Below are 20,298 nucleotides of genomic sequence, written 5' to 3' on the forward strand. Positions count from 1 at the left end.
GAGCTACTTTTACAAAATAAAAATGGCCGAGAGCTACTCATGTTTTCTAACGTTTATTCTCATAGCTTATTTCATCACAACCAAACTGAATAAGCTTGTTTTGCATGAACATTTACAATTTGCATTTTGCATTAAAACATCAAAAAAAATATTTAGTTCACCTGCAAGTGCATTTTGTATGTCTGTATGGATTTTCTAGTGTACAGTATCTCATACTACTGAATTAAAACATGAATGCTGTCAAAACAAAACAATGAAATTATAAATACACAGATATTACTTATTCATTTGTCATTTTGTTACATGTCACTGTTTCACTTCACAAGAGTATTCACATGTCCAATTGCATGCTTGATGTGTTTTTTAGTTAGTCAGATGACTGGCACTGCATGGAGTCAACGAGAGTGGTGTATGGTGGAGTGTAGCCACTTAAAAGTATTGTGATGTGATTTTTTGGAAAGATCGCCCACTCCTAATTTGACTAATCAAGTTTTCAAATTTATGTAGGATTCATTAACACTTTGGCGAGCTACTTGGAAAGGGGTTGTGAGCTACTGGTAGCTCACAAGCGATGTGTTGGAGACCCCTGATAGAGGGTTGTTTGTTAAACTTATATTTCAACAATTGGTCAAAAATCCTTGACTAGACAAGCAGAGATTTGATTTTTTTCTCACTAATTCATGTAAAGAAATATCAATTTAATATTGTACTTGTGTATTTTTTAAAGTGCTGAGATAATCACCAGCAACCCGATCCAGCTTTAGAAAAGCATACTTTAACTTTTTTAATGTTTAATTGATTTAAAGAGGGTAGCGTGATTTATCTCACTTTACTTAAACATGCTTAGTTATGCTACTGTTACACTATGAAATGTATAAACTGGACTTTGGGCTGACTTGATCAGAAAGTTCAGACAATTTCTCATACCTTAAGGTATGGCAAACACTGCTTCCTAATGTCTCCAACTGTCAGATTGGAACGGGCAAACCCAACAAAGTAGGTTTCTTCAGGGAGAAGGCCATCCTTAAACAACCACCTGTAAAAATACACACATTATTGCATTATTAAAATGAATAAAAAAAGCATGAAAGCAATTGTAAAAACCTGAACCAAGTAAAATGAAACTGTAATTAGAAAACCATGCACACATTGTCAGAAAGACAGTTTTCTTACAGTTTCTTGTACGAAACACATTATATTGATTATAGTATCTTGACAGCTTAAACTGCTTTTTATATAAGTGTAAAGATTTCCAGCTGTAGTTTTTACTTTATAAGCCATTTCTTATTTTCAGACATGGAGAAATGTATGTCTATAAAATTCACAGAAACATTAAGTGCACACAAAACAGTTTTCACATCTTGTAATTAATGACGCGTTCCTTTGGATACACTCTCTTAATACAACAGTCATTTAATCCAGGACACATGAACAATGGTTTATATAATAAATTTTATAGCAGTATTATAATGTTGCTCAATAGACAGCAGAATGTCACTGTATGATCATATATGGGGGAAAACAAAATTCACACACACACAGAGTCAAAATCTTTGGAAGATCAGTTCAAGAAAGACAACCAACGACATCCACCGATCTCTAAACAGACTTTTTAAGGTTGTGGGATGTCAGATCCAGTTCCATCATCACTAAGCTTAAATAGTAAAGTAAGGTTATAGAAAGAGTGGGGCAATTGGAGAGAACATTGTATATTTACTTTTAGTAAAATAAGTAACACACACACACACATATGCCAATGTGGTCCTAGCATGTAGAATGCAGCAACACTACCAGCGCCACTGCCAGGACATCAACACAAAATAGGAATTGTTGAAACACCCAAAATTTTGTTTAGAAAAAAAAAATTTTCAAAGGGAGTCATTTACTTTTTATTTTTTTGTAGGGGTCTCAAACTCTATTTCAGAAGGTCCACTATGGCAGGAAATTTTTGTTTCCACCGATTTCCTTAATGAAAGCCAATAATTCAAATGTTAACTATGTCAATTGCTGTAGTTTGATAGTAGAGTGTTTAATTAAATGTCATATTCATTAATAGTACGAGTATTCCCACTTTTATTAGACCTAAAGCAAATTAAGCATTTGCTATGTTCTGGCAAATTGTGCTCATTTAGGCAGAGTGGTTTGTCATGTGTTGGGTGTGACAATGCGGAGTATCAGTGTATGCTCTTAACCTCCTCCTAAGCAGAGTCTAACAATTCAAATAATCTTGGCTGATGAACCAAGCAGTTTCTGCTCTAATAAGTTACCATGAATTAAAAGATTTAAAAAAAAACACACACACACACACACACAAAAGTATTACTAAAAAAATAAAAAATGAGAGTCTGGGTTAAAGTAATTAAAAAGAAACAGACAGAGAGAGATAAGAAATTTCAGTAATTTTGAATACATTGTGAGGATCTGCTACCACTGTACATTCGTATACAAACTTACAGTAAATATGGTAACAACTTACCAAGGAAAAACATAACAAGGAAACTGGAAAATAAAATGTCAATGAGAGAACATATTAATCAAGATTAAAAAGAGGAATGAATAAGAGTGGTGAAACTCAGACTTAACAACCTGAAGAGAAATATAACCCAAGCTTTCCCACTGAGCCATTCTACAACAGGTTCTTAGCTAGGGTCCTGAAACAAATCACAGTATTGAGGCATCATCATTCTACGTAACTCCCTTCCAACGGAGTAACTACTCCAGATCATTTCTTAAGTTTAGGATCAATTAGACTCTGACCCATTTCAGCCTTTAAATTATAACCTGGCATCAAGGACAGGCCTATAAAGCATCTGCTCACACTGCTCTGCAGCCACTCACAACCTCAGCTCCTCTACCCTGTCAGTATGAAGTTCAAAGCCAAGTTCTGTACAGTTCACTGAAATGGTCCGACATTAGCACAGAGCCAAGATTTCCCTGTTAGCACACATCCTGAGCAGGATTCCTTAGTGTGGACTTCTTTCTAAATATGATCCACCAGCCCTTTCTTCAATTCATTATCTTTCTTTAAGTTTTTTATTTGCCCTTAGAGACTTTTTGGCAGTCAGCCTGTCACAATATTTTTAAAACTGTAACACTATGTAACTATATAATTTCAACAGCAGTGAGAAGTAGTACAGAACAAGCATGCTCCATTATTTGTTCATTGTAATTATTGTTTTGAATTCCTAAATTGCTTTCCTTTTGTCAGCAACATGGATTTCTTTAGATAAGGCGATTGTTGCTATTTTGTCAAAGATGACTTCAGCACACTATCAGACCACAAACACAACTTACAATAATCCACGTGTCAGGTGCTGCAACAAGCAGCTTACAAGATCCAGTTCTTCTGACAGTAAAAAAATGACTAATTATTTATTTGATATTAACTTGATTTAGGCATTTTGCATATTGTATTTATGCTGCTTACAGTATTTACACATTTTTGTATTGTGTCTAGATAGGTTTGAATTTCATTTAAATAGGTTTAGCCATTACTATTGTTGTGCTAAGTAAAAATACAATATTTAATTATGTAATGTATGTTGTGTGGTACAGTAATGCAATGATTAGCACTGCAGCTTCATAGAGTTAAAGAGTGGAATTTAAAGCTCCATAACTGTCCCTATGGAAAGTGTAATGTTCTCTCAGTATGTGCACGAGTTTTTTCACTAGGTACTTCAGTCCCCCAAACCCCCAGTACCCAACATGGTTAGATTATATATTAACTATTCATTTGACCACTGTGCAGTTAAGTGTGGACGGACCCATGCATTTATCTTCCTTCCAACCCATCACCTCTCTTAGATGACTTCATTGATTCATTTGGGCTATATAGAGTCATGTATTAGCTGTTGTAATGGATGGCCGGCCATTTATCCCGGCCAATACCCCCAAGCCGCCAGGTGGAGCCCTCCTTGCAGCGTGGAGGTCCCCAGAAGACCAGCAGGGCATCATGGACATTGGAGTTTTTATGCAAAGCCCTGCTGGATGCCGTGGGGGCCACAGGAGGGAGCTGCAGGGAGGACCGAGGGCTTCTTCGTGCCCTGTGACCCGGAGGTTCGTCACAGGAAGAGTGACGGACTTCCGGGTTGAAGAAAGGGACTATTTACCCTGACCCGGAAGGGAAAAGGACTTGTGGACTATTGGGCAGAAACACTTCCGGGTCAGGGATTATAAAAGGACTATGGGAACTCCCAGACAACGAGCTGAGCTGGGTGGAAGGGTGGCAACGCGTCTGGGAGCTGGAGGATTGGTTTATTGTTTATTATTGTGTAGTACTGTAATTATATGAGTATTGTGGAGAAGAGTGTGCTTTGTGCACTGTGGGAGAAAAATAAAGTCAACTTGAGGACTTTTACCTGGTGTCTGGAGTCGTGGACAGGGGTTCAAGGGAGCGAGGGCGCCCCCTATCGTTCACACTGTATACGTTGACTCTGAGGTAAATACTTGATATCTTTGCGTGGTGGCAAAGTAAGAAAAGCTGTTGCTATCTTACATGTGCTAACCTTGCACCCTCTCCCAATGTCTGTATTAGTTTTCCTACCACATTATAAAGAAATTAATGTTCATTTAAATTAATAATCTAAACCAGACTGCTTATGAGTGAATATTGGTGTGTGTGTGTGAACCGGCTCTGCAATAGACTACGACCACACCCACCGTTAATTACCATGTTGTGTCCAGTGGTGTCAGGATAAGCTTTGAATCAAAAACACTGAAGTGAAAAACCAGGTAGTAATAAATGAAAGAATGAGGTCTTTATTGTAAAAATATACTTAAATGCATGCAACAGGCATTTTTTCCTCCTTATAATCAAACATAATGCCTTTACATTGATGTTGATAGCATTCCTTTGACCCTGAACATTGCACATTACTTGATGATCTACTTCTTCGGTGTTGCCACCCTGGATCATCCGTTTCCATATCTTCCTGTTCTGTGCATCTTCCCCTGTCACACCCACCACTTACACGTTCTCTCTCATCACATTCAAAAACCTCCTCTTAGGGCCGATTTATACTTCACGCTCAGAACGCGTACGCGCCCGCATCATGGCTGCCACGCATTCCCAGCGTTCATTTCACATGTCCTCTGAGCAGGTCCTCAGAAATTACAGCGACACGTGCACGAGTTACAGTACCAGCAAAAAGTCGGGGGGGCGCAGTGTGCTAAAAGTCGAAATGTGACGTCAGAGTCTCTGTTTACTATCTACGTGTGACAGCAAGCCTCTATGCAAAATCCTTTGGGAATCGATGTGCGCGCTTTGCTGTTTGATGAATGGTTCAAAGTGGTGAAGCAAAATGCCGACATACAGATGCATTCGTGGTGCTTTTATATTCAAGCGTTGCATATTCCTGATCGTAAGGACACGATACATTTTAAAAGTCTCACATACCACCTTTTGTGCCGTCTATTTTTTATTTTTTTACTTTACCTGCTGTCAGGTCCAAGAAGCTCATAGCGATTGAAAACTGGGATGACGTTTACGATGGTCTGCTTTAATAATAAAGTAAACTACGAGGTTAAAGTGGACATTTTGAGATTAAAGCCGAAATTTCCACTTTAATCACAAAATACACGTTTTTACCGTGTCTTATTTTTTTTTCAGTGGCTCAAATACAGTGCTATACATTATGTTGCTGATGTGAAGTTGCAAAAAAAAAAAGACGGCACAAAAGATGGTATGGGAGACTTTTAAAATGTATCGTGTCATTGCGATCGGGAATATGTGATGCTTGAATATAAAAGCACCACGAATGCATCTGTATGTCGGCATTTTGCTTCACCACATCGAAGCATCCATCCCATAGGATCAGCATAGAGGCTTTCTGTCACATGTAGATAGTTCCCGAACGTAATGACACAATACATTTTAAAAGTCTCACATACCATCTTTTGTGTCGACTTTTTTATTTTTGCAACTTAACAACAGCAACATAATGTATAGCGTTATATTTGAGCCACTGAGAAAAAAATAAAGGGCACGGTGAAAACGTGTATTTTGTGATTAAAGTGGACATTTCAGCTTTAATCTCGAAATGTCCACTTTAACCTCATAATTTACTTTATCATTAAAGTAGACCGTCATAAACGTCATCCCACTTTTTAATCGCTACAAGCTTCTTGGACCGGAGAGCAGCGAGAAAGCAGCAATAGATCGCCACACAGAACAAATGAAATATATGATATTCCAACTCTCTGCACATTTATAATCTTTAGATTTATACTCGACTAGCAGAATACCCGCGCTTCGCAGCGGAGAAGTAGTGTGTTAAAGAAGGTACGAAAAAGAAAAGGAAAAATTTTAAAAATAACGTAACATGGTTGTTAATGTAATTGTTTTGTCATTGATATGAGTGTTGTTCTCATATCTATCTATCTATTTATATATACTAGCAGAATACCCGCGCTTCGCAGCGGAGAAGTAGTGTGTTAAAGAAGTTATGAAAAAGAAAAGCAAACATTTTAAAAATAACGTAAGATGATTGTTAATGTAATTGTTTTGTCATTGATATGAGTGTTGCTGGCATATATATATATATATATATATATATATATATATATATATATATACATATACACACACACACACATACATACACACAAACATATATATATATATATATAAATATATATATATATATATATATATACATACATATATATATATATATATATATATATATATATATATATATATATATATATATATATATATATACACATATACACACATACATATATATAGCATATATAACTTTCTCCCTCTGCTTCCTCATATATATACACATACTGTATATATACACACACATATATATACATACTGTATATACAACATATACATATCTACATATATACTGTATATACACATATATATACAAATCTACATATATATATCTACATATATATATATTAGGTGGGACTCGATTAAAAAAATTAATCCAATTAATTAGAGGCTGTGTAAGAATTAATCTTGATTAATCGTATGTAATCGACACGTAAATTTGCCCCAAATCGCAAATGTTTTTTTTTTTTTTATTTAAAACGGTTTTAGTGGGCGACAGAATCAAATAATAGACATGGACATGAATATTGTAAACTGAAGCTGTTTTAATTTCTGAAAAAAAAAAAAGCCTTTAAACTGCATTTGAATTCAAAACAGAAACAAAAATATCATCCCTGGTTAAAATTGGGCAGACTTAAAAATAAAGTGGTAGTTTAAGTACTTTAAGTACATTTTCAGAATAGTATTGTCTTTAAATAATAATAACCAAAATTTCACCATAAAGTGCAGTTTTTCTTCTTAAAAAATAAGTCAGAAACATAAAAGGTAATTTGACCAGCTTACTCTTTAAACTCTGAGTAACATTAGCCAAAATTATTTTGTACATTAGGCTAAAACAGTGTGATCATTGAACATTTTGTAATTAGATGTATTTAGAATTACTAACGGTCACGGAAGTCCAATGATCCCCAGTAAGAGCCACAAAGTCCGCTTTCTGTAATGCATCTAATTTTGCTTGCTTTTCAGTGTGCACAAAACCATGCTTTTATCAAGGCTTCGCTCGGGAAGTCGAAATGATCAGTCGTAGGAACGCTTTATTCCGACTCTAACATTTTTGTAGCTGTGATGTGTGCATCAGTGTAATGGATGTACCAGGAAATCATGCATTGACAAAAGTTCCCGTTTGCTTGGAATTGAAAGTGTGATTAAATGCGTTATTTTTTAACGCGTTATGGAGTACATGCATCGAAGCTTCTCAGCTGTGCTTGTGCTAAATTTTAAAAATAACGTAACATGATTCTACGTTAACCTAATATTTTTCATACGTCCCAAACCAAGGAGATGCGAAGGTAAAATGAATCAGGTAGCGCGCGTACATACTCAGTACATCCCCTCTCGGGAATCGAACCTCGAATGTCGGCGTTAGAGGCTTAAGACTCTACAATTAGCCACAGCGTGTGGCTTGTCTATGCTAAAGTATATATTGTAGATCGGGTATATATATACATTTATATATATACCCGTGTATCGCAGTGGAGAAGTAGAAGTTATGAAAAAGAAAAGGGAACATTTTAAAAATAACGTAACATGATTGTCAATATACAGTAATTGTTTTGTGAGTGTTATTGAATGTTGCTGTCATCAAGGATTTGATTATCATTATTTCTTTCAATCAGGCTCGTATTTGTAGGATGTGTTCAAGTTACATTCCGTGTTTGTCAATCGTTGTAAAGATAAGAGGTTTCATTCATCGATTAGTTCCTTACTGCATCAATAAACAGCTCGTCTTCCTTTTTATCTGTGACGTGACAAACTGCATGCACGGGTTTTTTTTACACTGTCTTCCTTTAGCAGGACATTCACTTTTTCCACCGTGTGCTTTGTTTCCGCAGTAGCTGCACTTATGAATATGATTCTATGTATAAGACGCTTCATATTTTTTTGCTGCCTTCTCAATTGTGTAATTCGGTTTTGTTCAGCACTCTTTGGAACTGTTGCTTTTTGTCTGTGCACTGCGTCAGTTCACGTGAGCCGCTTGGTGTTCTTGCATCGAAGGTTCCCAGCTGTACTGGTGCCATCTCGTAATGTCAGCTAAGACCCGCACTTAAAACTTTCTCTCGCAGTTTCAATGAGTTTGTGCCAAACACCACCCTGACCATCTCATCTTCCTCTGCATAAGCACAGTCCTTCACACGTGAATATTTACCGGCAGTGTTTGTATTGGATTGCCGCTGATGGACGGCCTTATATGGGCAGGCACTAAATTACAAACGCTAGTGGTAGCCTATGAACTTAATTTAATATAAACTTACGGTTCACGCCGTGCTTTGTTTCCGCAGTAGCTGTACTTATGAATATGCTTGTATGCATCATTTGCTTCATAATGTTTTTCTGCCTTCTCAATTGTGAAATGGCGTTTTGTGCTGATCGCTGTTTGGAGTTCTTCCTTGAGCTCTATGTACTTACGTAGGAGGCGTGATGATGTCACACGAAACTCCGCCCCCCGCGCCATCTCCAACTCAAGACTCCATTACATTATATGGGGAAAAATAGCTTCCAGTTATGACCCTTATGCGTAGAATTTCGAAATGAAACCTGCCCAACTTTTGTAAGTAAGCTGTAAGGAATAAGCCTGCCAAATTTCAGCCTTCTACCTACACGGGAAGTTGGAGAATTAGTGATGAGTCAGTGAGTGAGTCAGTGAGTGAGGGCTTTGCCTTTTATTAGTATAGATATATCATATAACCATTTTAAAAATAATGTAACATGATTGTCAAAGTAATTGTTTTGTGTATTTGGCGGCAGCGTCACAAAGCTTTTTTCGTCTAGCTGCATCAGAAAATGTACCACGACGTCTAACACGCCTCCTTTTTACTGTTTTCTCACAGCTTGGATTGCTGCTGTCATATATATATATACACACACACACACACACACACACACACACACACACACATATCTTCATATCGATATACATATACATATATACATACCTACCTATCTACATCACATATACACACACATACATACACACACACACACACAAATTATATATATGTGTGTATGTATGTATGTATGTATGTATGTATGTATGTGTGTATATATATACACATACATATACTTGTGTGTATGTTTGTATGTGTCTATATGTGTGTGTATAGGTTTGGTCACCGAGTGCAAGGGAAAAATTATAAATTATAGTCTATAAGTTATTAAACAGTAAAACATTAACGTTTTAAGAAGTACAGGTACACTGAAATTACATTTTCTATGTGAACGTTCAAATTTGTGCCTCTGGTAATGTGCCTTACCGGCATTTAAAGAAAATTAGTTTTGTGTCCTCTGCAGTGTTAAGAGAGAAAGGCTTTGGTTTGGGATAAAAGGAAAAAAGGTGTAAAGAAAGGAAAGTTGCCTTTTTCTTTTATATAGTATAGAGAGATGTGTTCGCTGGCGTTATGATCGCCTTTTGGGGACAGTCACGGTGGGTCTTGTGTAGACTGGTGAGACGTCCCGCCATTAATCGGCTGTGATGGCACTGTCAGTCCTCCACTCGTGTGCGTGTCTTCATAATCCGAGTTGAGGACCTCATAATCGTATACGTGCAAAAGAAAGTGTGAATCGCCTTAATATTATTTTGCCGTGGTGTAGAAAAGGGGTCCCGTGTTTGCACTTGTCTGGGCTATAGCGCAGGGGGAGGATGAAAAAAATTAAAAGTGCTCACTTTGACTTAAGGCAGAAGCGCAGTCAGCATCTCAAAGGCCGGCACAGCTATGCAGCGCTGGCTGCTCGACTTTGCTGGGCAGGAGACCCCAGTTTTGCAGACACGTTCATGATATCAAAAGTCTCAGCGCTCTTTGGAGGTCATTCATATATATATTTATAGCAAAATACCCGCCCCTCGCAGCGGAGAAGTAGTGTGTTAAAGAAGTAATGAAAAAGAAAACATTTTAAATAATAACGTAACATGATTGGCATTGTCATGAGTGTTGCTGTCATATATATGCCTGCCTAAATAAGTCATCCTCGCTTTGCTCTTACTTTTTTACCGTTCATTTAATCATGGCTAGTGGCGGAAAAATTATAAAATGGAAGGAGGATGGCTTTACCAAAACAATTATTGATGGCGAATCGATTATTCATAAAGCTTGAATTGGTGATCTGTTTTCTGTGTTAACCTCATATTTTTCATACTTCTTCTCAAACTAAGGTGGTGCGAGGGTAAAATGAATCGGGATGCGCTGATCAATGTAATCGTGTACCAGGAAATCATGCATTGACAAAAGCTCCCCTTTGCTTGTAATGCAAAGTGTGATTAAATGCATTATTTTTAACGCGTTATGGAGCACATGCATCGAAGCTTCTCAGCTGTGCTTGTGCTAAGAAAAGGAAAGATTTTAAAAATAAACGTAACACGATTGTCAATGTGACCTTTTGTAAGTAGTGCCTGGAGGATTCAGTGTGGAGAAACTCTAGAGACAGCGTGTGTATTAACTTGTGGATTTTTCTGTGAGTATTTGGTGGCAGTCTGACGAAGTTGCTTCGGAAGACGGCGTTAGCCGCGGAGCTCAGCTCAGAGCGAAATGAGATGAATGGGAGGGGAGATGATGACATCACTCCCCACCGCCTTAACTGTCAATCCCCACAAACACAGTCTCGGAATTTGCATAAGCACACCCCTTCACCTACAATTTTAACTTAGTTACAAAGTGATCAAAACTCTCGTTTATATCCTGCGTCCTCTCATTAATCTTGTATCCCGCATTACCTGTGGGCATGTAAAACGCCAGCGGTAGCCTGTCTATGAACATAATTTAAAGTTTAGGTTTACACCTTGCTTTCTTTCCGAGGTAGCAGCACTCATGAATATGGTAGTATATGTCACTCGCTCGCTTCTTATTGTTTCGCTGCCTTCTCAATTATATAATGCATGTTTTCTTAAGCGCTTTTTGGAGGTCTTCCTGGTTTTCTACGCACTGCGTTGACAGTCAGTTCACGTGATTACGTGGGAGGCGTGATGATGTCACACGAAACTCCACCCCCCCACGTCTTTCCAGCTCAACTCCATTACAGTTAATGGAGAAAAATACCTTCCAGTTATGACCATTAGGCGTAGAATTTCGAAATGAAACCTGCCCAGCTTTTGTAAGTAAGCTGTAAGGAATGAGCCTGCCAAATTTCAGCCTTCTACCTACACGGGAAGTTGGAGAATTATTGATGAGTGAGTGAGTGAGTGAGTGAGGGCTTTGCCTTTTATTAGTATAGATATCACTTTCATGATGAAATGTATTAAAGTGTGTATGTTACATTTTACATATAAATTTCATTTAAATAATGAATACTGTTGATTACACACATGGGGGGTGTCGCGGTGGTGGAGTGATAGCACTGCTGTCTCGCAGGGAGTTATGCTGCCGGAATTTTCCTGCTTGTATTCCACACTGTGCTCCGGTTTCCTTCCAAAGATATGCACATTTGGTTCCACTAAAATGACGCTAGTGTATGTGTGTGCGCTTGTATTCACTTTGCGATGAGTGGAGGCCTCGTCAAGCAACTGTTTCTCACTCGTGCCCAATGCTTGCTGGAATGGACACATTCCTGGATTGATGGATTTAATCAATAAACATCCTTTTCAGAGATATTGCGGTAAGGTGTCATCAGAATTTAATAGGTGTTCTAGGCAATTCACAACACAGAGAAGCCGAACATGTTCTCACCGTGGTAATATCTCACAATGCCACCTGGTGGATTCCTTTCAGATTTACGTAAAGTACACGCGCAAGTATGAACACTACAACGCTTGCGTAGCAGGAGCATCCGCTGCAGCATGCGTCGCGTGAAGTACAACTCTGGCCTTAGGCCTCCCTCTTGTCCTCTTGCTTGGCAGCTCCATCTCTAGCATGCTTCTACCACTAAACCCAGCATCTCTCATCTACACATGCCCATTAAAATTTTTATTAAGAAGAAAATTAAACCTTTTTAAACTGAGGGAAAATATGCCAATAATTATTTGTTAAGGATCTCTTTGTATACCATGTTGTCAGTTCGGCCCTCCGGTTGTAACATGACCAAGCTGTGCGCTGAACTTACTCTTGAGCATGTAACTTAGTTGGCCATGTGAACAGTAATCTTGTCTCAAATCTTACAGCTTGGATTGCTGCTGTCATAATCGGTTTGAGTTTCATGGTGTGTTTCAATTACGACAGTATATGCAGGATTTGTGGTGTTGAAGTGACATTTGGCATCTGTCAAGCGTTGTAAGCACACAACCGGTTTCATCGATAAAATCACATCCAGCTTTTGAGAGTTTAAACATTCATAAACATCAAAGTGTCCACTACTGAAATCGTCACCTGTGAATCTAAGATGTTTAAGAGGCATTGGCGGTTGTCCAAAGGTGTAAAATATTTGGCCATTTCGGTACACTTGAAAGCAACAACCGAACAATTCAGCGGCAGCCATCAACTCACATGCAGAACCATAGGTGAAGGGCTTAAGCATTTCACTCTTCTAGTGCTCCTGTGTAGTATAATTATCTCCTGTACCGTCATCAGTCCACACCTTGAACCTGTCCCAGTCATTCAATACATAAGACAGAATGTTCCTCCGGATATCAAGAGTGAGCCTGATATGGCCATGCAATATGTAACAAAGAGAATGGAAAAGGTAGGTGCTATCTCCGGGCATGGAAACCACTCGATGGATGTCTGCACCCTCCTTGCAGCCCCAGTCAGCTTTCATCCAACAGCTCAGCACGCTTGTATAGCTCATAAAATAGCAGAGCCAATTACTCTTTCTGCTTAAACTAATGATCAAATATTAAGATAATTCTTGATTAAAACACTAAAGCATTAGTGAACAAAAATACAGTAATCCCTCACTATATCGCGCTTCGACTTTCGCGGCTTCACTCTATCGCGTATTTAAAATGTAAGCACATCTAAATATATATCACGGATTTTTCGCTGGTTCGCCGCTTTCTGCGGACAATGGGTCTTTTAATTTAGGTAACATGCTTCCTCAGTTTGATTGCCCAGTTGATTTCTTACAAGGGACGCTATTGGCGGATGGCTTAGAAGCTACCCAATCAGAGCATGTATTACATATTAACTAAAACTCCTCAATGCTATAAGATATGCTTCCCGCGTGGTGCTTGTTTTGTTTGCTTCTCTCTGTCTCTCTCACTCTCTCTGCCTGATGGAGGGGGTGTGAGCAGAGGGGGCTGTTTACACAGTGGCTGTTTGCCTAGAAGATAGAATGCTCCTCAACAAAATGCTGCTTTATCGCTGTGCTTCTGTATACTTAAAAGCACGTATTGATTTTTTGATTGTTTGCTTTTCTTAGCGCGCTCTCTCTGACATTATCTGCTCTTCACGGTGCTCCTTTGAAGATAAGATAGGTTTGCATTCTTTTAATTGTGAGAAAGAACTGCCATCTCTGTCTTGTAATGAAGCACAGTTTAAACGTTTGACTAAAGGGTGTTATTTCATGTCTAGAGGGCTCTAATAATGTTAACAGTGTGGGAGAGTTTATAAGGGCTTAAAATATATAAAAATAACCATACAAACATATGGTTTCTACTTCGCGGATTTTCACCTATCGCGGGGGGGTCTGGAACGCAACCCCCGTGATCGAGGAGGGATTACTGTACATGTTCAGTTGCCAAGTAAAATGACCAGATGCTTTAACATGAAAATAAAGCATCTTTACAAAATAAAGCATCTAAAAGCAGCTTTGTATCACTGGCCATTTTGAGCATCCATCCCCCATAGCTTCTCACTTAAGCTGTGCAACTCATAGGATAACCCCCACACCGCTGAGGAATTCTTTGAGGTCCTTTGAAGCACCCAGAGGTTATTTTTCATCTCTTTTAAGGGAGTTTAGGATCACCCTTTTCACAGAGCCATCTCCACTCCAATTATTTTAGACCGATTTCTCAACTATCAACTTGCTGTCTGCAAGTTCCCTTCCTCCGGCCCCAGCCTGTTCGTGAGCAACCAGAATGTCTATCCATGGAATGTACTTCACTTTTCGAGGTGATGCATGAGATAAGTAGTTCGCTATCAGCCTTGTAAAAAAAATCATACAGATGTATGCCGCAGTTCCCTTTTAAATCATGTTTGAGACATATAAAATATCTAGCCTAGGCTGATTGGTGGCTGATACCAAAAATGTTCATATATATACAGAGCTTAAGTTTAGGGTTTATTTTCCGGGGGCTGTCTAAAATCAGACAAAAGACAGTTACTAAAAAAGAGCAAAACCCTAATTTCCTTAATTACATTGTCCTCCTGGCTGAGTAATGAACCACGTCCTGTACATGTCGAGATGCCGGCCCATGCCTGTCATCTCTTACACTTTTTACTGTTACATGTTTGGTTAGTCAATTTGTATGTATAATATAATGAAGTTATTTTTAAAAGTAACACCACACCGCTCAAGAGAGACAGATTCCACGTGTGTTTTTGGATTTGCTGTGGTCAGTGACTTTTTAATTTTTTGCTCAGCTCATTTCTATCACATAGGAGCCTTTTGACAAAGGAAAACTCTGTAAATACACTAGTGCATTTAAACTGAGATTTATAAGAAAGCACAGGAGGCTATAGTGAAGTGTGCTGGTTTAACTAGAGGCCTTTAAAAACACCCTTTGGCAAGCCACGAATACATCGGTCATTTTTTCAACTGTTTCCAAAGCACATAGCACCCCAGCGTCTATATGGACTTCTCAGAAAAATAATTTCTTTTATCTTTGTATAGGATTAAATGAAATACAACTATTCTTCATGCAGACTATTCATGATTATTATAGGCGCCAAATGAGTATGTTTTTAAAAAACGGATGGCTGAATCCTTAATATTTCCAAGTTGATTCTCAAGTGCGTGCGTAATAATATAAGATACAGCATTTTTTCTATCTACGTGTACGACGATTAATGTACAAATTCATAGGACTGTGCTGGTTTACCTAGAGGCAGGGGGTGTAAGAAGTGCTTTTCTGCACTTCTGAAGTTCATCGAACTAAAATCATGTGTTTAGCATGAGCTAAAGCTGCTTATTTTAGTGACCTCATAAATGGGAGCCAACAGCTCAGCACGCTTGTATAACTCACAAAATACCAGAGCTAATTATTCTTTCTGCTTAAACTAATGATCAAATATTCAGGTAATACTTAATGAAATACTAAAGCGTTAGTGAACAAAAATACATATTCAGTAGCCAAGTAAAATGACCGGTTGCTTTAACATGAAAATAAAGCATCTAAAAGCATCTTTGTAAAGATCCGATTTTAAAACATTATAAGAAAAATCCTTGTTTCCAAAAGAGTTCTGCCCATTTTTCCAACAGTTTTCTTGACTGATCTTTGGAATCATCAGTGCCTTTCTGATCACATCCACCCCAAACATAGCATATAACTTAATTTCTGTACTCCTTTTAAATGATAATAGCCAGTATAAAGTCCCTAAAGGAACTGGAGACATCTGATATTTTCTATCATATGTATTTTCTTGCCAGCCCAAGTCATTCAGAGTCTGCTTAACACACAAATGTACAATTATTTTTTCTCAAATGGCCAAATCTTTGGCGTGCTAATCATGATAAAATCATTTTTTATTCGCATGACAGTTTATTTGCATATTTTATTATACCTACTTAACTTTTATTGACATTTAATCAATCTGTCTCTCTTGTGCAGTGTGTGGTTACTTTTAAAAATAACTTCATATTACTCACACGTCTAAAATCACCCGGATTTTGGGTTACTATTCTGTATTAAAATAATTACATTTACCTAAATGAATATAAACACCGTTACAGTAAGTTCCTGAAGTCTGTCTCTAACCGGCTGTCCAAATGAGAGTTTATAAAGCAAAAATGTTGCGGTTTAGAAAGAGTAGGCATTTCACAAGTGGGTCCCTTCTGCAAGTAGTTCAGAATACTTTTATGTCAGAGTTAATGCACCACCGGCCTGAACTTTAAAGCCACTCCTGAAAATTCTCAGAGGAGAGGCCCCTGTTTCAATTTTCAGACGCCGAGACAAAAGCTACTTGATTGGATTACCCGTTTCGCCATGAAAAACTACTATTGTTTGCTTCAGTCCTATGAATTTGTAAATTAATCGTTGTACATGTAGATAGAAAAAAATGCTGCATCTTGTATTATACGCACGCACGAGCGCGCTCACGCATGTACTTGAGAATCAACTTGGAAATATTAAGGATTCAGCCATCCGTTTTTTAAAAACATACTCATTTGGTGCCTGAATAGTCTGCATGAAGAATAGTTGTATTTCATTTAATCCTATACAAAGATAAAAGAAATTATTTTTCTAAGAAGTTCTTATAGACGCTGGGGTGCTATGTGCTTTGGAAACAGTTGAAAAAATGACCGACGTATTCGTGGCTTGCCAAAGGGTGTTTTAAAGGCCTCTAGTTAAACCAGCACAATTCACTATAGCCTCCTGTTCTTTCTTATAAATCTCCATTTAAATGCACAAGTGTATTTATAGAGTTTTCCTTTTTCAAAAGGCTCCTAGGTGATAGAAATGAGCTGAGCGAAAAATTAAAAAAATCACTGATCACAGCAAATCCAAAAACACAGGTGGAATCTGTCTCTCTTGAGCGGTGTGGTGTTACTTTTAAAAATAACTTCATTATATTATACATACACTTTATACTGTTACATGTTTGGTTACTCATTTTGTGAGGGATGACCGGCATGGGCTGGCATCTCGACATGTACAGGACGTGGTTCATTACTAAGCCAGGAGGACAATATAATTAAGGAAATTAGGGTTTTGCTCTTTTTTAGTAACTGTCTTTTGTCTGATTTTAGACAGCCCCCGGAAAATAAACCCTAAAGTTAAGCTCTGTATATATATGAACATTTTTGGTATCAGCCACCAATCAGCCTAGGCTAGATACTTTATACGTCTCAAACATGATTTAAAAGGGAACTGCGGCATACATCTGTGTAATTTTTACAAGGCTGATAGCGAACTACTTATCTCATGCATCACCTTGAAAAGTGAAGTACATTCCATGGACAGACATCCTGGGTGCTCACGAACAGGCTGGGGCCGGAGGAAGGGAACTTGCAGACAGCAAGTTGATAGTTGAGAAATCGGTCTAAAATAATTGGAGTGGAGATGGCTCTGTGAAAAGGGTGATCCTAAACTCCCTTAAAAGTAAGATGAAAAATAACCTCTGGGTGCTTCAAAGGACCTCAAAGAATTCCTCGGTGGTGTGGGGGTTATCCTAGGAGTTGCACAGCTTAAGTGAGAAGCTATGGGGGATGGATGCTCAAAACGGCCATGGATACAAAGCTGCTTTTAGATGCTTTATTTTGTAAAGATGCTTTATTTTCATGTTAAAGCATCTGGTCATTTTACTTGGCAACTGAACATGTATTTTTGTTCACTAATGCTTTAGTGTTTAATCAAGAATTATCTTAATATTTGATCATTAGTTTAAGCAGAAAGAGTAATTAGCTCTGCTATTTTATGAGCTATACAAGCGTGCTGAGCTGTTAGCTGAAAGCTGACTGGGGCTGCAAGGAGGGGACAGACATCCATCAAACGGCCCTTGACAGTTTGTTTAACCAATCAGGTGCAGGGGCAGGTTTCAAGGAGGGGACAGACATAGCAGGTCTCGGTGTCTCATTTCTTTCTCTCTCAATGTGCCTATTGCTGCGGCAAGCTGACAAAAGAATCTGTCTGTGGGGAAAAAAGCCTGGAGCTGCAAGTCATAAAGCAAAGATGAGATAGATATTTTAATTTAGTGTTCATATTATAATCATAGATAGAACCGAAGAAGATGCTTCGCTTTTTATACTGCCCTTTCAGAAGGGCTTTCAGCAGGGATAACACGTCCTCCAGAGAAAGGACTGGGAAGTGTGGGGAGTCAAGGCAAGCCCTTCAGGTCGGCAGGGTACGGATTGGAACATGCTGGAACTTGTCCAGGGTCAAGGCAGCAATCTGCCTGGACATGTCAGGACACGCCCTGGGCTTGTCTGTGCTTGTTGAGGTAAAGGCTGTAACCTGCCCGGCTTGTCTTTCGGGAGAGGGGCGACATCCATCAAACTGCCCTTGACAGTTTCCTGGGGCAAGCAGGTGGGTGTGGGTTCAAGGAAGGGGCAGACTTCCATCAAACGGCCTTTGACAGTTTCCTGAACCAATCAGGTGCAAGGGGAGGGAGTTCAACGAGGGGGCAGACATCCATCAAAATGTCCTTAACAGTTTCCTGAACCAATCAGGTGCCAGGGGCGAGTTCAAGGCGGGGCTAGGTCACATGAGGGGCCGGGACTTTCCGGAGTGACGTCACTGGGGTCGAGACTTATGGTATTGCATCATCAGGGCGGGGCTTATGGGGCGGGACTTAAAGGTCATTAATCATTTTGATTGATAGTTTGACAGAAACCCTCTGGCTTATTACTACTCTTGCATATTGTATAATCTTTTTAGTTAGCCAATAAAAAGTGTCATTTTGCTTGACTTATCACTACATTCATAATGGCTAACACGGTACAACACCCTAATACAACAAACAATATATAGGGAAATATTTCAAAGAATCTACACTTCAGGTGATCCTACAGAATGGAGGGAAACAGACCTCTCAATTAGCATTTCAGAAAAGGAGTGAAGCTTGACCAAACAAACTATACTCTAGTTCTATATATATACCAAGCATTCCATAATACAACTTAAAAAAACACTTTAATTCATCACATTCATCATTTTTTTAAAAAAGGCTAAAATGTACCCAAAGGAAAGATCAAACATGTGAATGTTGCCATCTAGCTCCAGCATAACTAGACCATGTGTTTTGAGAATGCGCTAAATTAACATTATTTTGGGCAAAACTTTTTACATACTTACTTCTTGTTATCACAATTACTACTAATCTATTAATGGTAAAATTTGGCTTACTCCATGATGGTGTTAAGGTGAACAGGGATAAATAGATTGTTATATCCTATACCACATTGCTATCATGCAGACTTTCCTTACTGAAATGGAAAAAAACCCATCCCATCTTTCAGTGGGAAGGAGACATTCTGTTTTATTGGAGTTTAGAAAAAAATCTAATTCTCTCTTAGAGGATATGTCCAAAACTTTAAAACATGACAAGAGCTTGTTAACATTTTAGAATAAGCATGTTGGGCCTGCAATTGACTCTCTTATGTTAATAATTGCTCTGTTGTATTGAAATGTCAGATGGGATTTCTTTTACTTATGTGTCCCTTCTTACTCAGTTTTCTCTTGGGTGAGGGTTGAATCTTGGTTTTGGCTTTTTTCTTTGTATTTCTATTTTTCTTTTGTTTCCTATGCATCGATTTTTAAAAAATAAATTGTATCTGGTATGTTATTATTAGAAGGAGTAAAAATGAGTTTTGTGATTTAAATCCATATTTCAAGGAACATTTCTGTCTGTTACTTGTTTGTTTATCTGCATTTTGTAAATGTATTTTTTTATTTCATTTAATTTTCCTTTATAACTTTAAATTTTTAACTTCTTGTGAAGCACTTTGAGCTACAGTTACATATTTTATATGAAAACATGCTATAGAAATTAAATAATATTATGCGCTCTGGTTTTCTCCCACATGCAAATGACAAAAATGTTAAATAAAACAGTTAGGACTATAAAACATCCCAGTGTTTGTGTGTTTTAATGCAGAAATAGCTTTCGTCGAAGGTTGGCATTTGGCTTAAGCCTGAAGTATGGGAAAAAATCTGCCGCACCATGCTTCTTTACCACATAAACAGGGTCAGAGTATGGTTTATGCTTCCCAGG

The 20,298-nt window shown here is 38.1% G+C and overlaps 1 protein-coding gene across 1 annotated transcript in view; it reads right to left on the reverse strand.

Moving 5' to 3' along the window:
- Positions 1–20,298, reverse strand: part of g6pd (glucose-6-phosphate dehydrogenase) — a 97,266-nt gene that overhangs the window by 43,574 nt on the left and 33,394 nt on the right. Inside the window, exon 4 of the mRNA XM_039774084.1 lies at positions 928–1,036. Within this exon, the coding sequence (XP_039630018.1) occupies positions 928–1,036 (109 nt within the window). The remainder of the gene's footprint in view (positions 1–927; positions 1,037–20,298) is intronic.

This window comes from Polypterus senegalus, chromosome 13 (assembly GCF_016835505.1).
Source record: "Polypterus senegalus isolate Bchr_013 chromosome 13, ASM1683550v1, whole genome shotgun sequence".
Lineage (NCBI taxonomy): Eukaryota > Metazoa > Chordata > Cladistia > Polypteriformes > Polypteridae > Polypterus > Polypterus senegalus.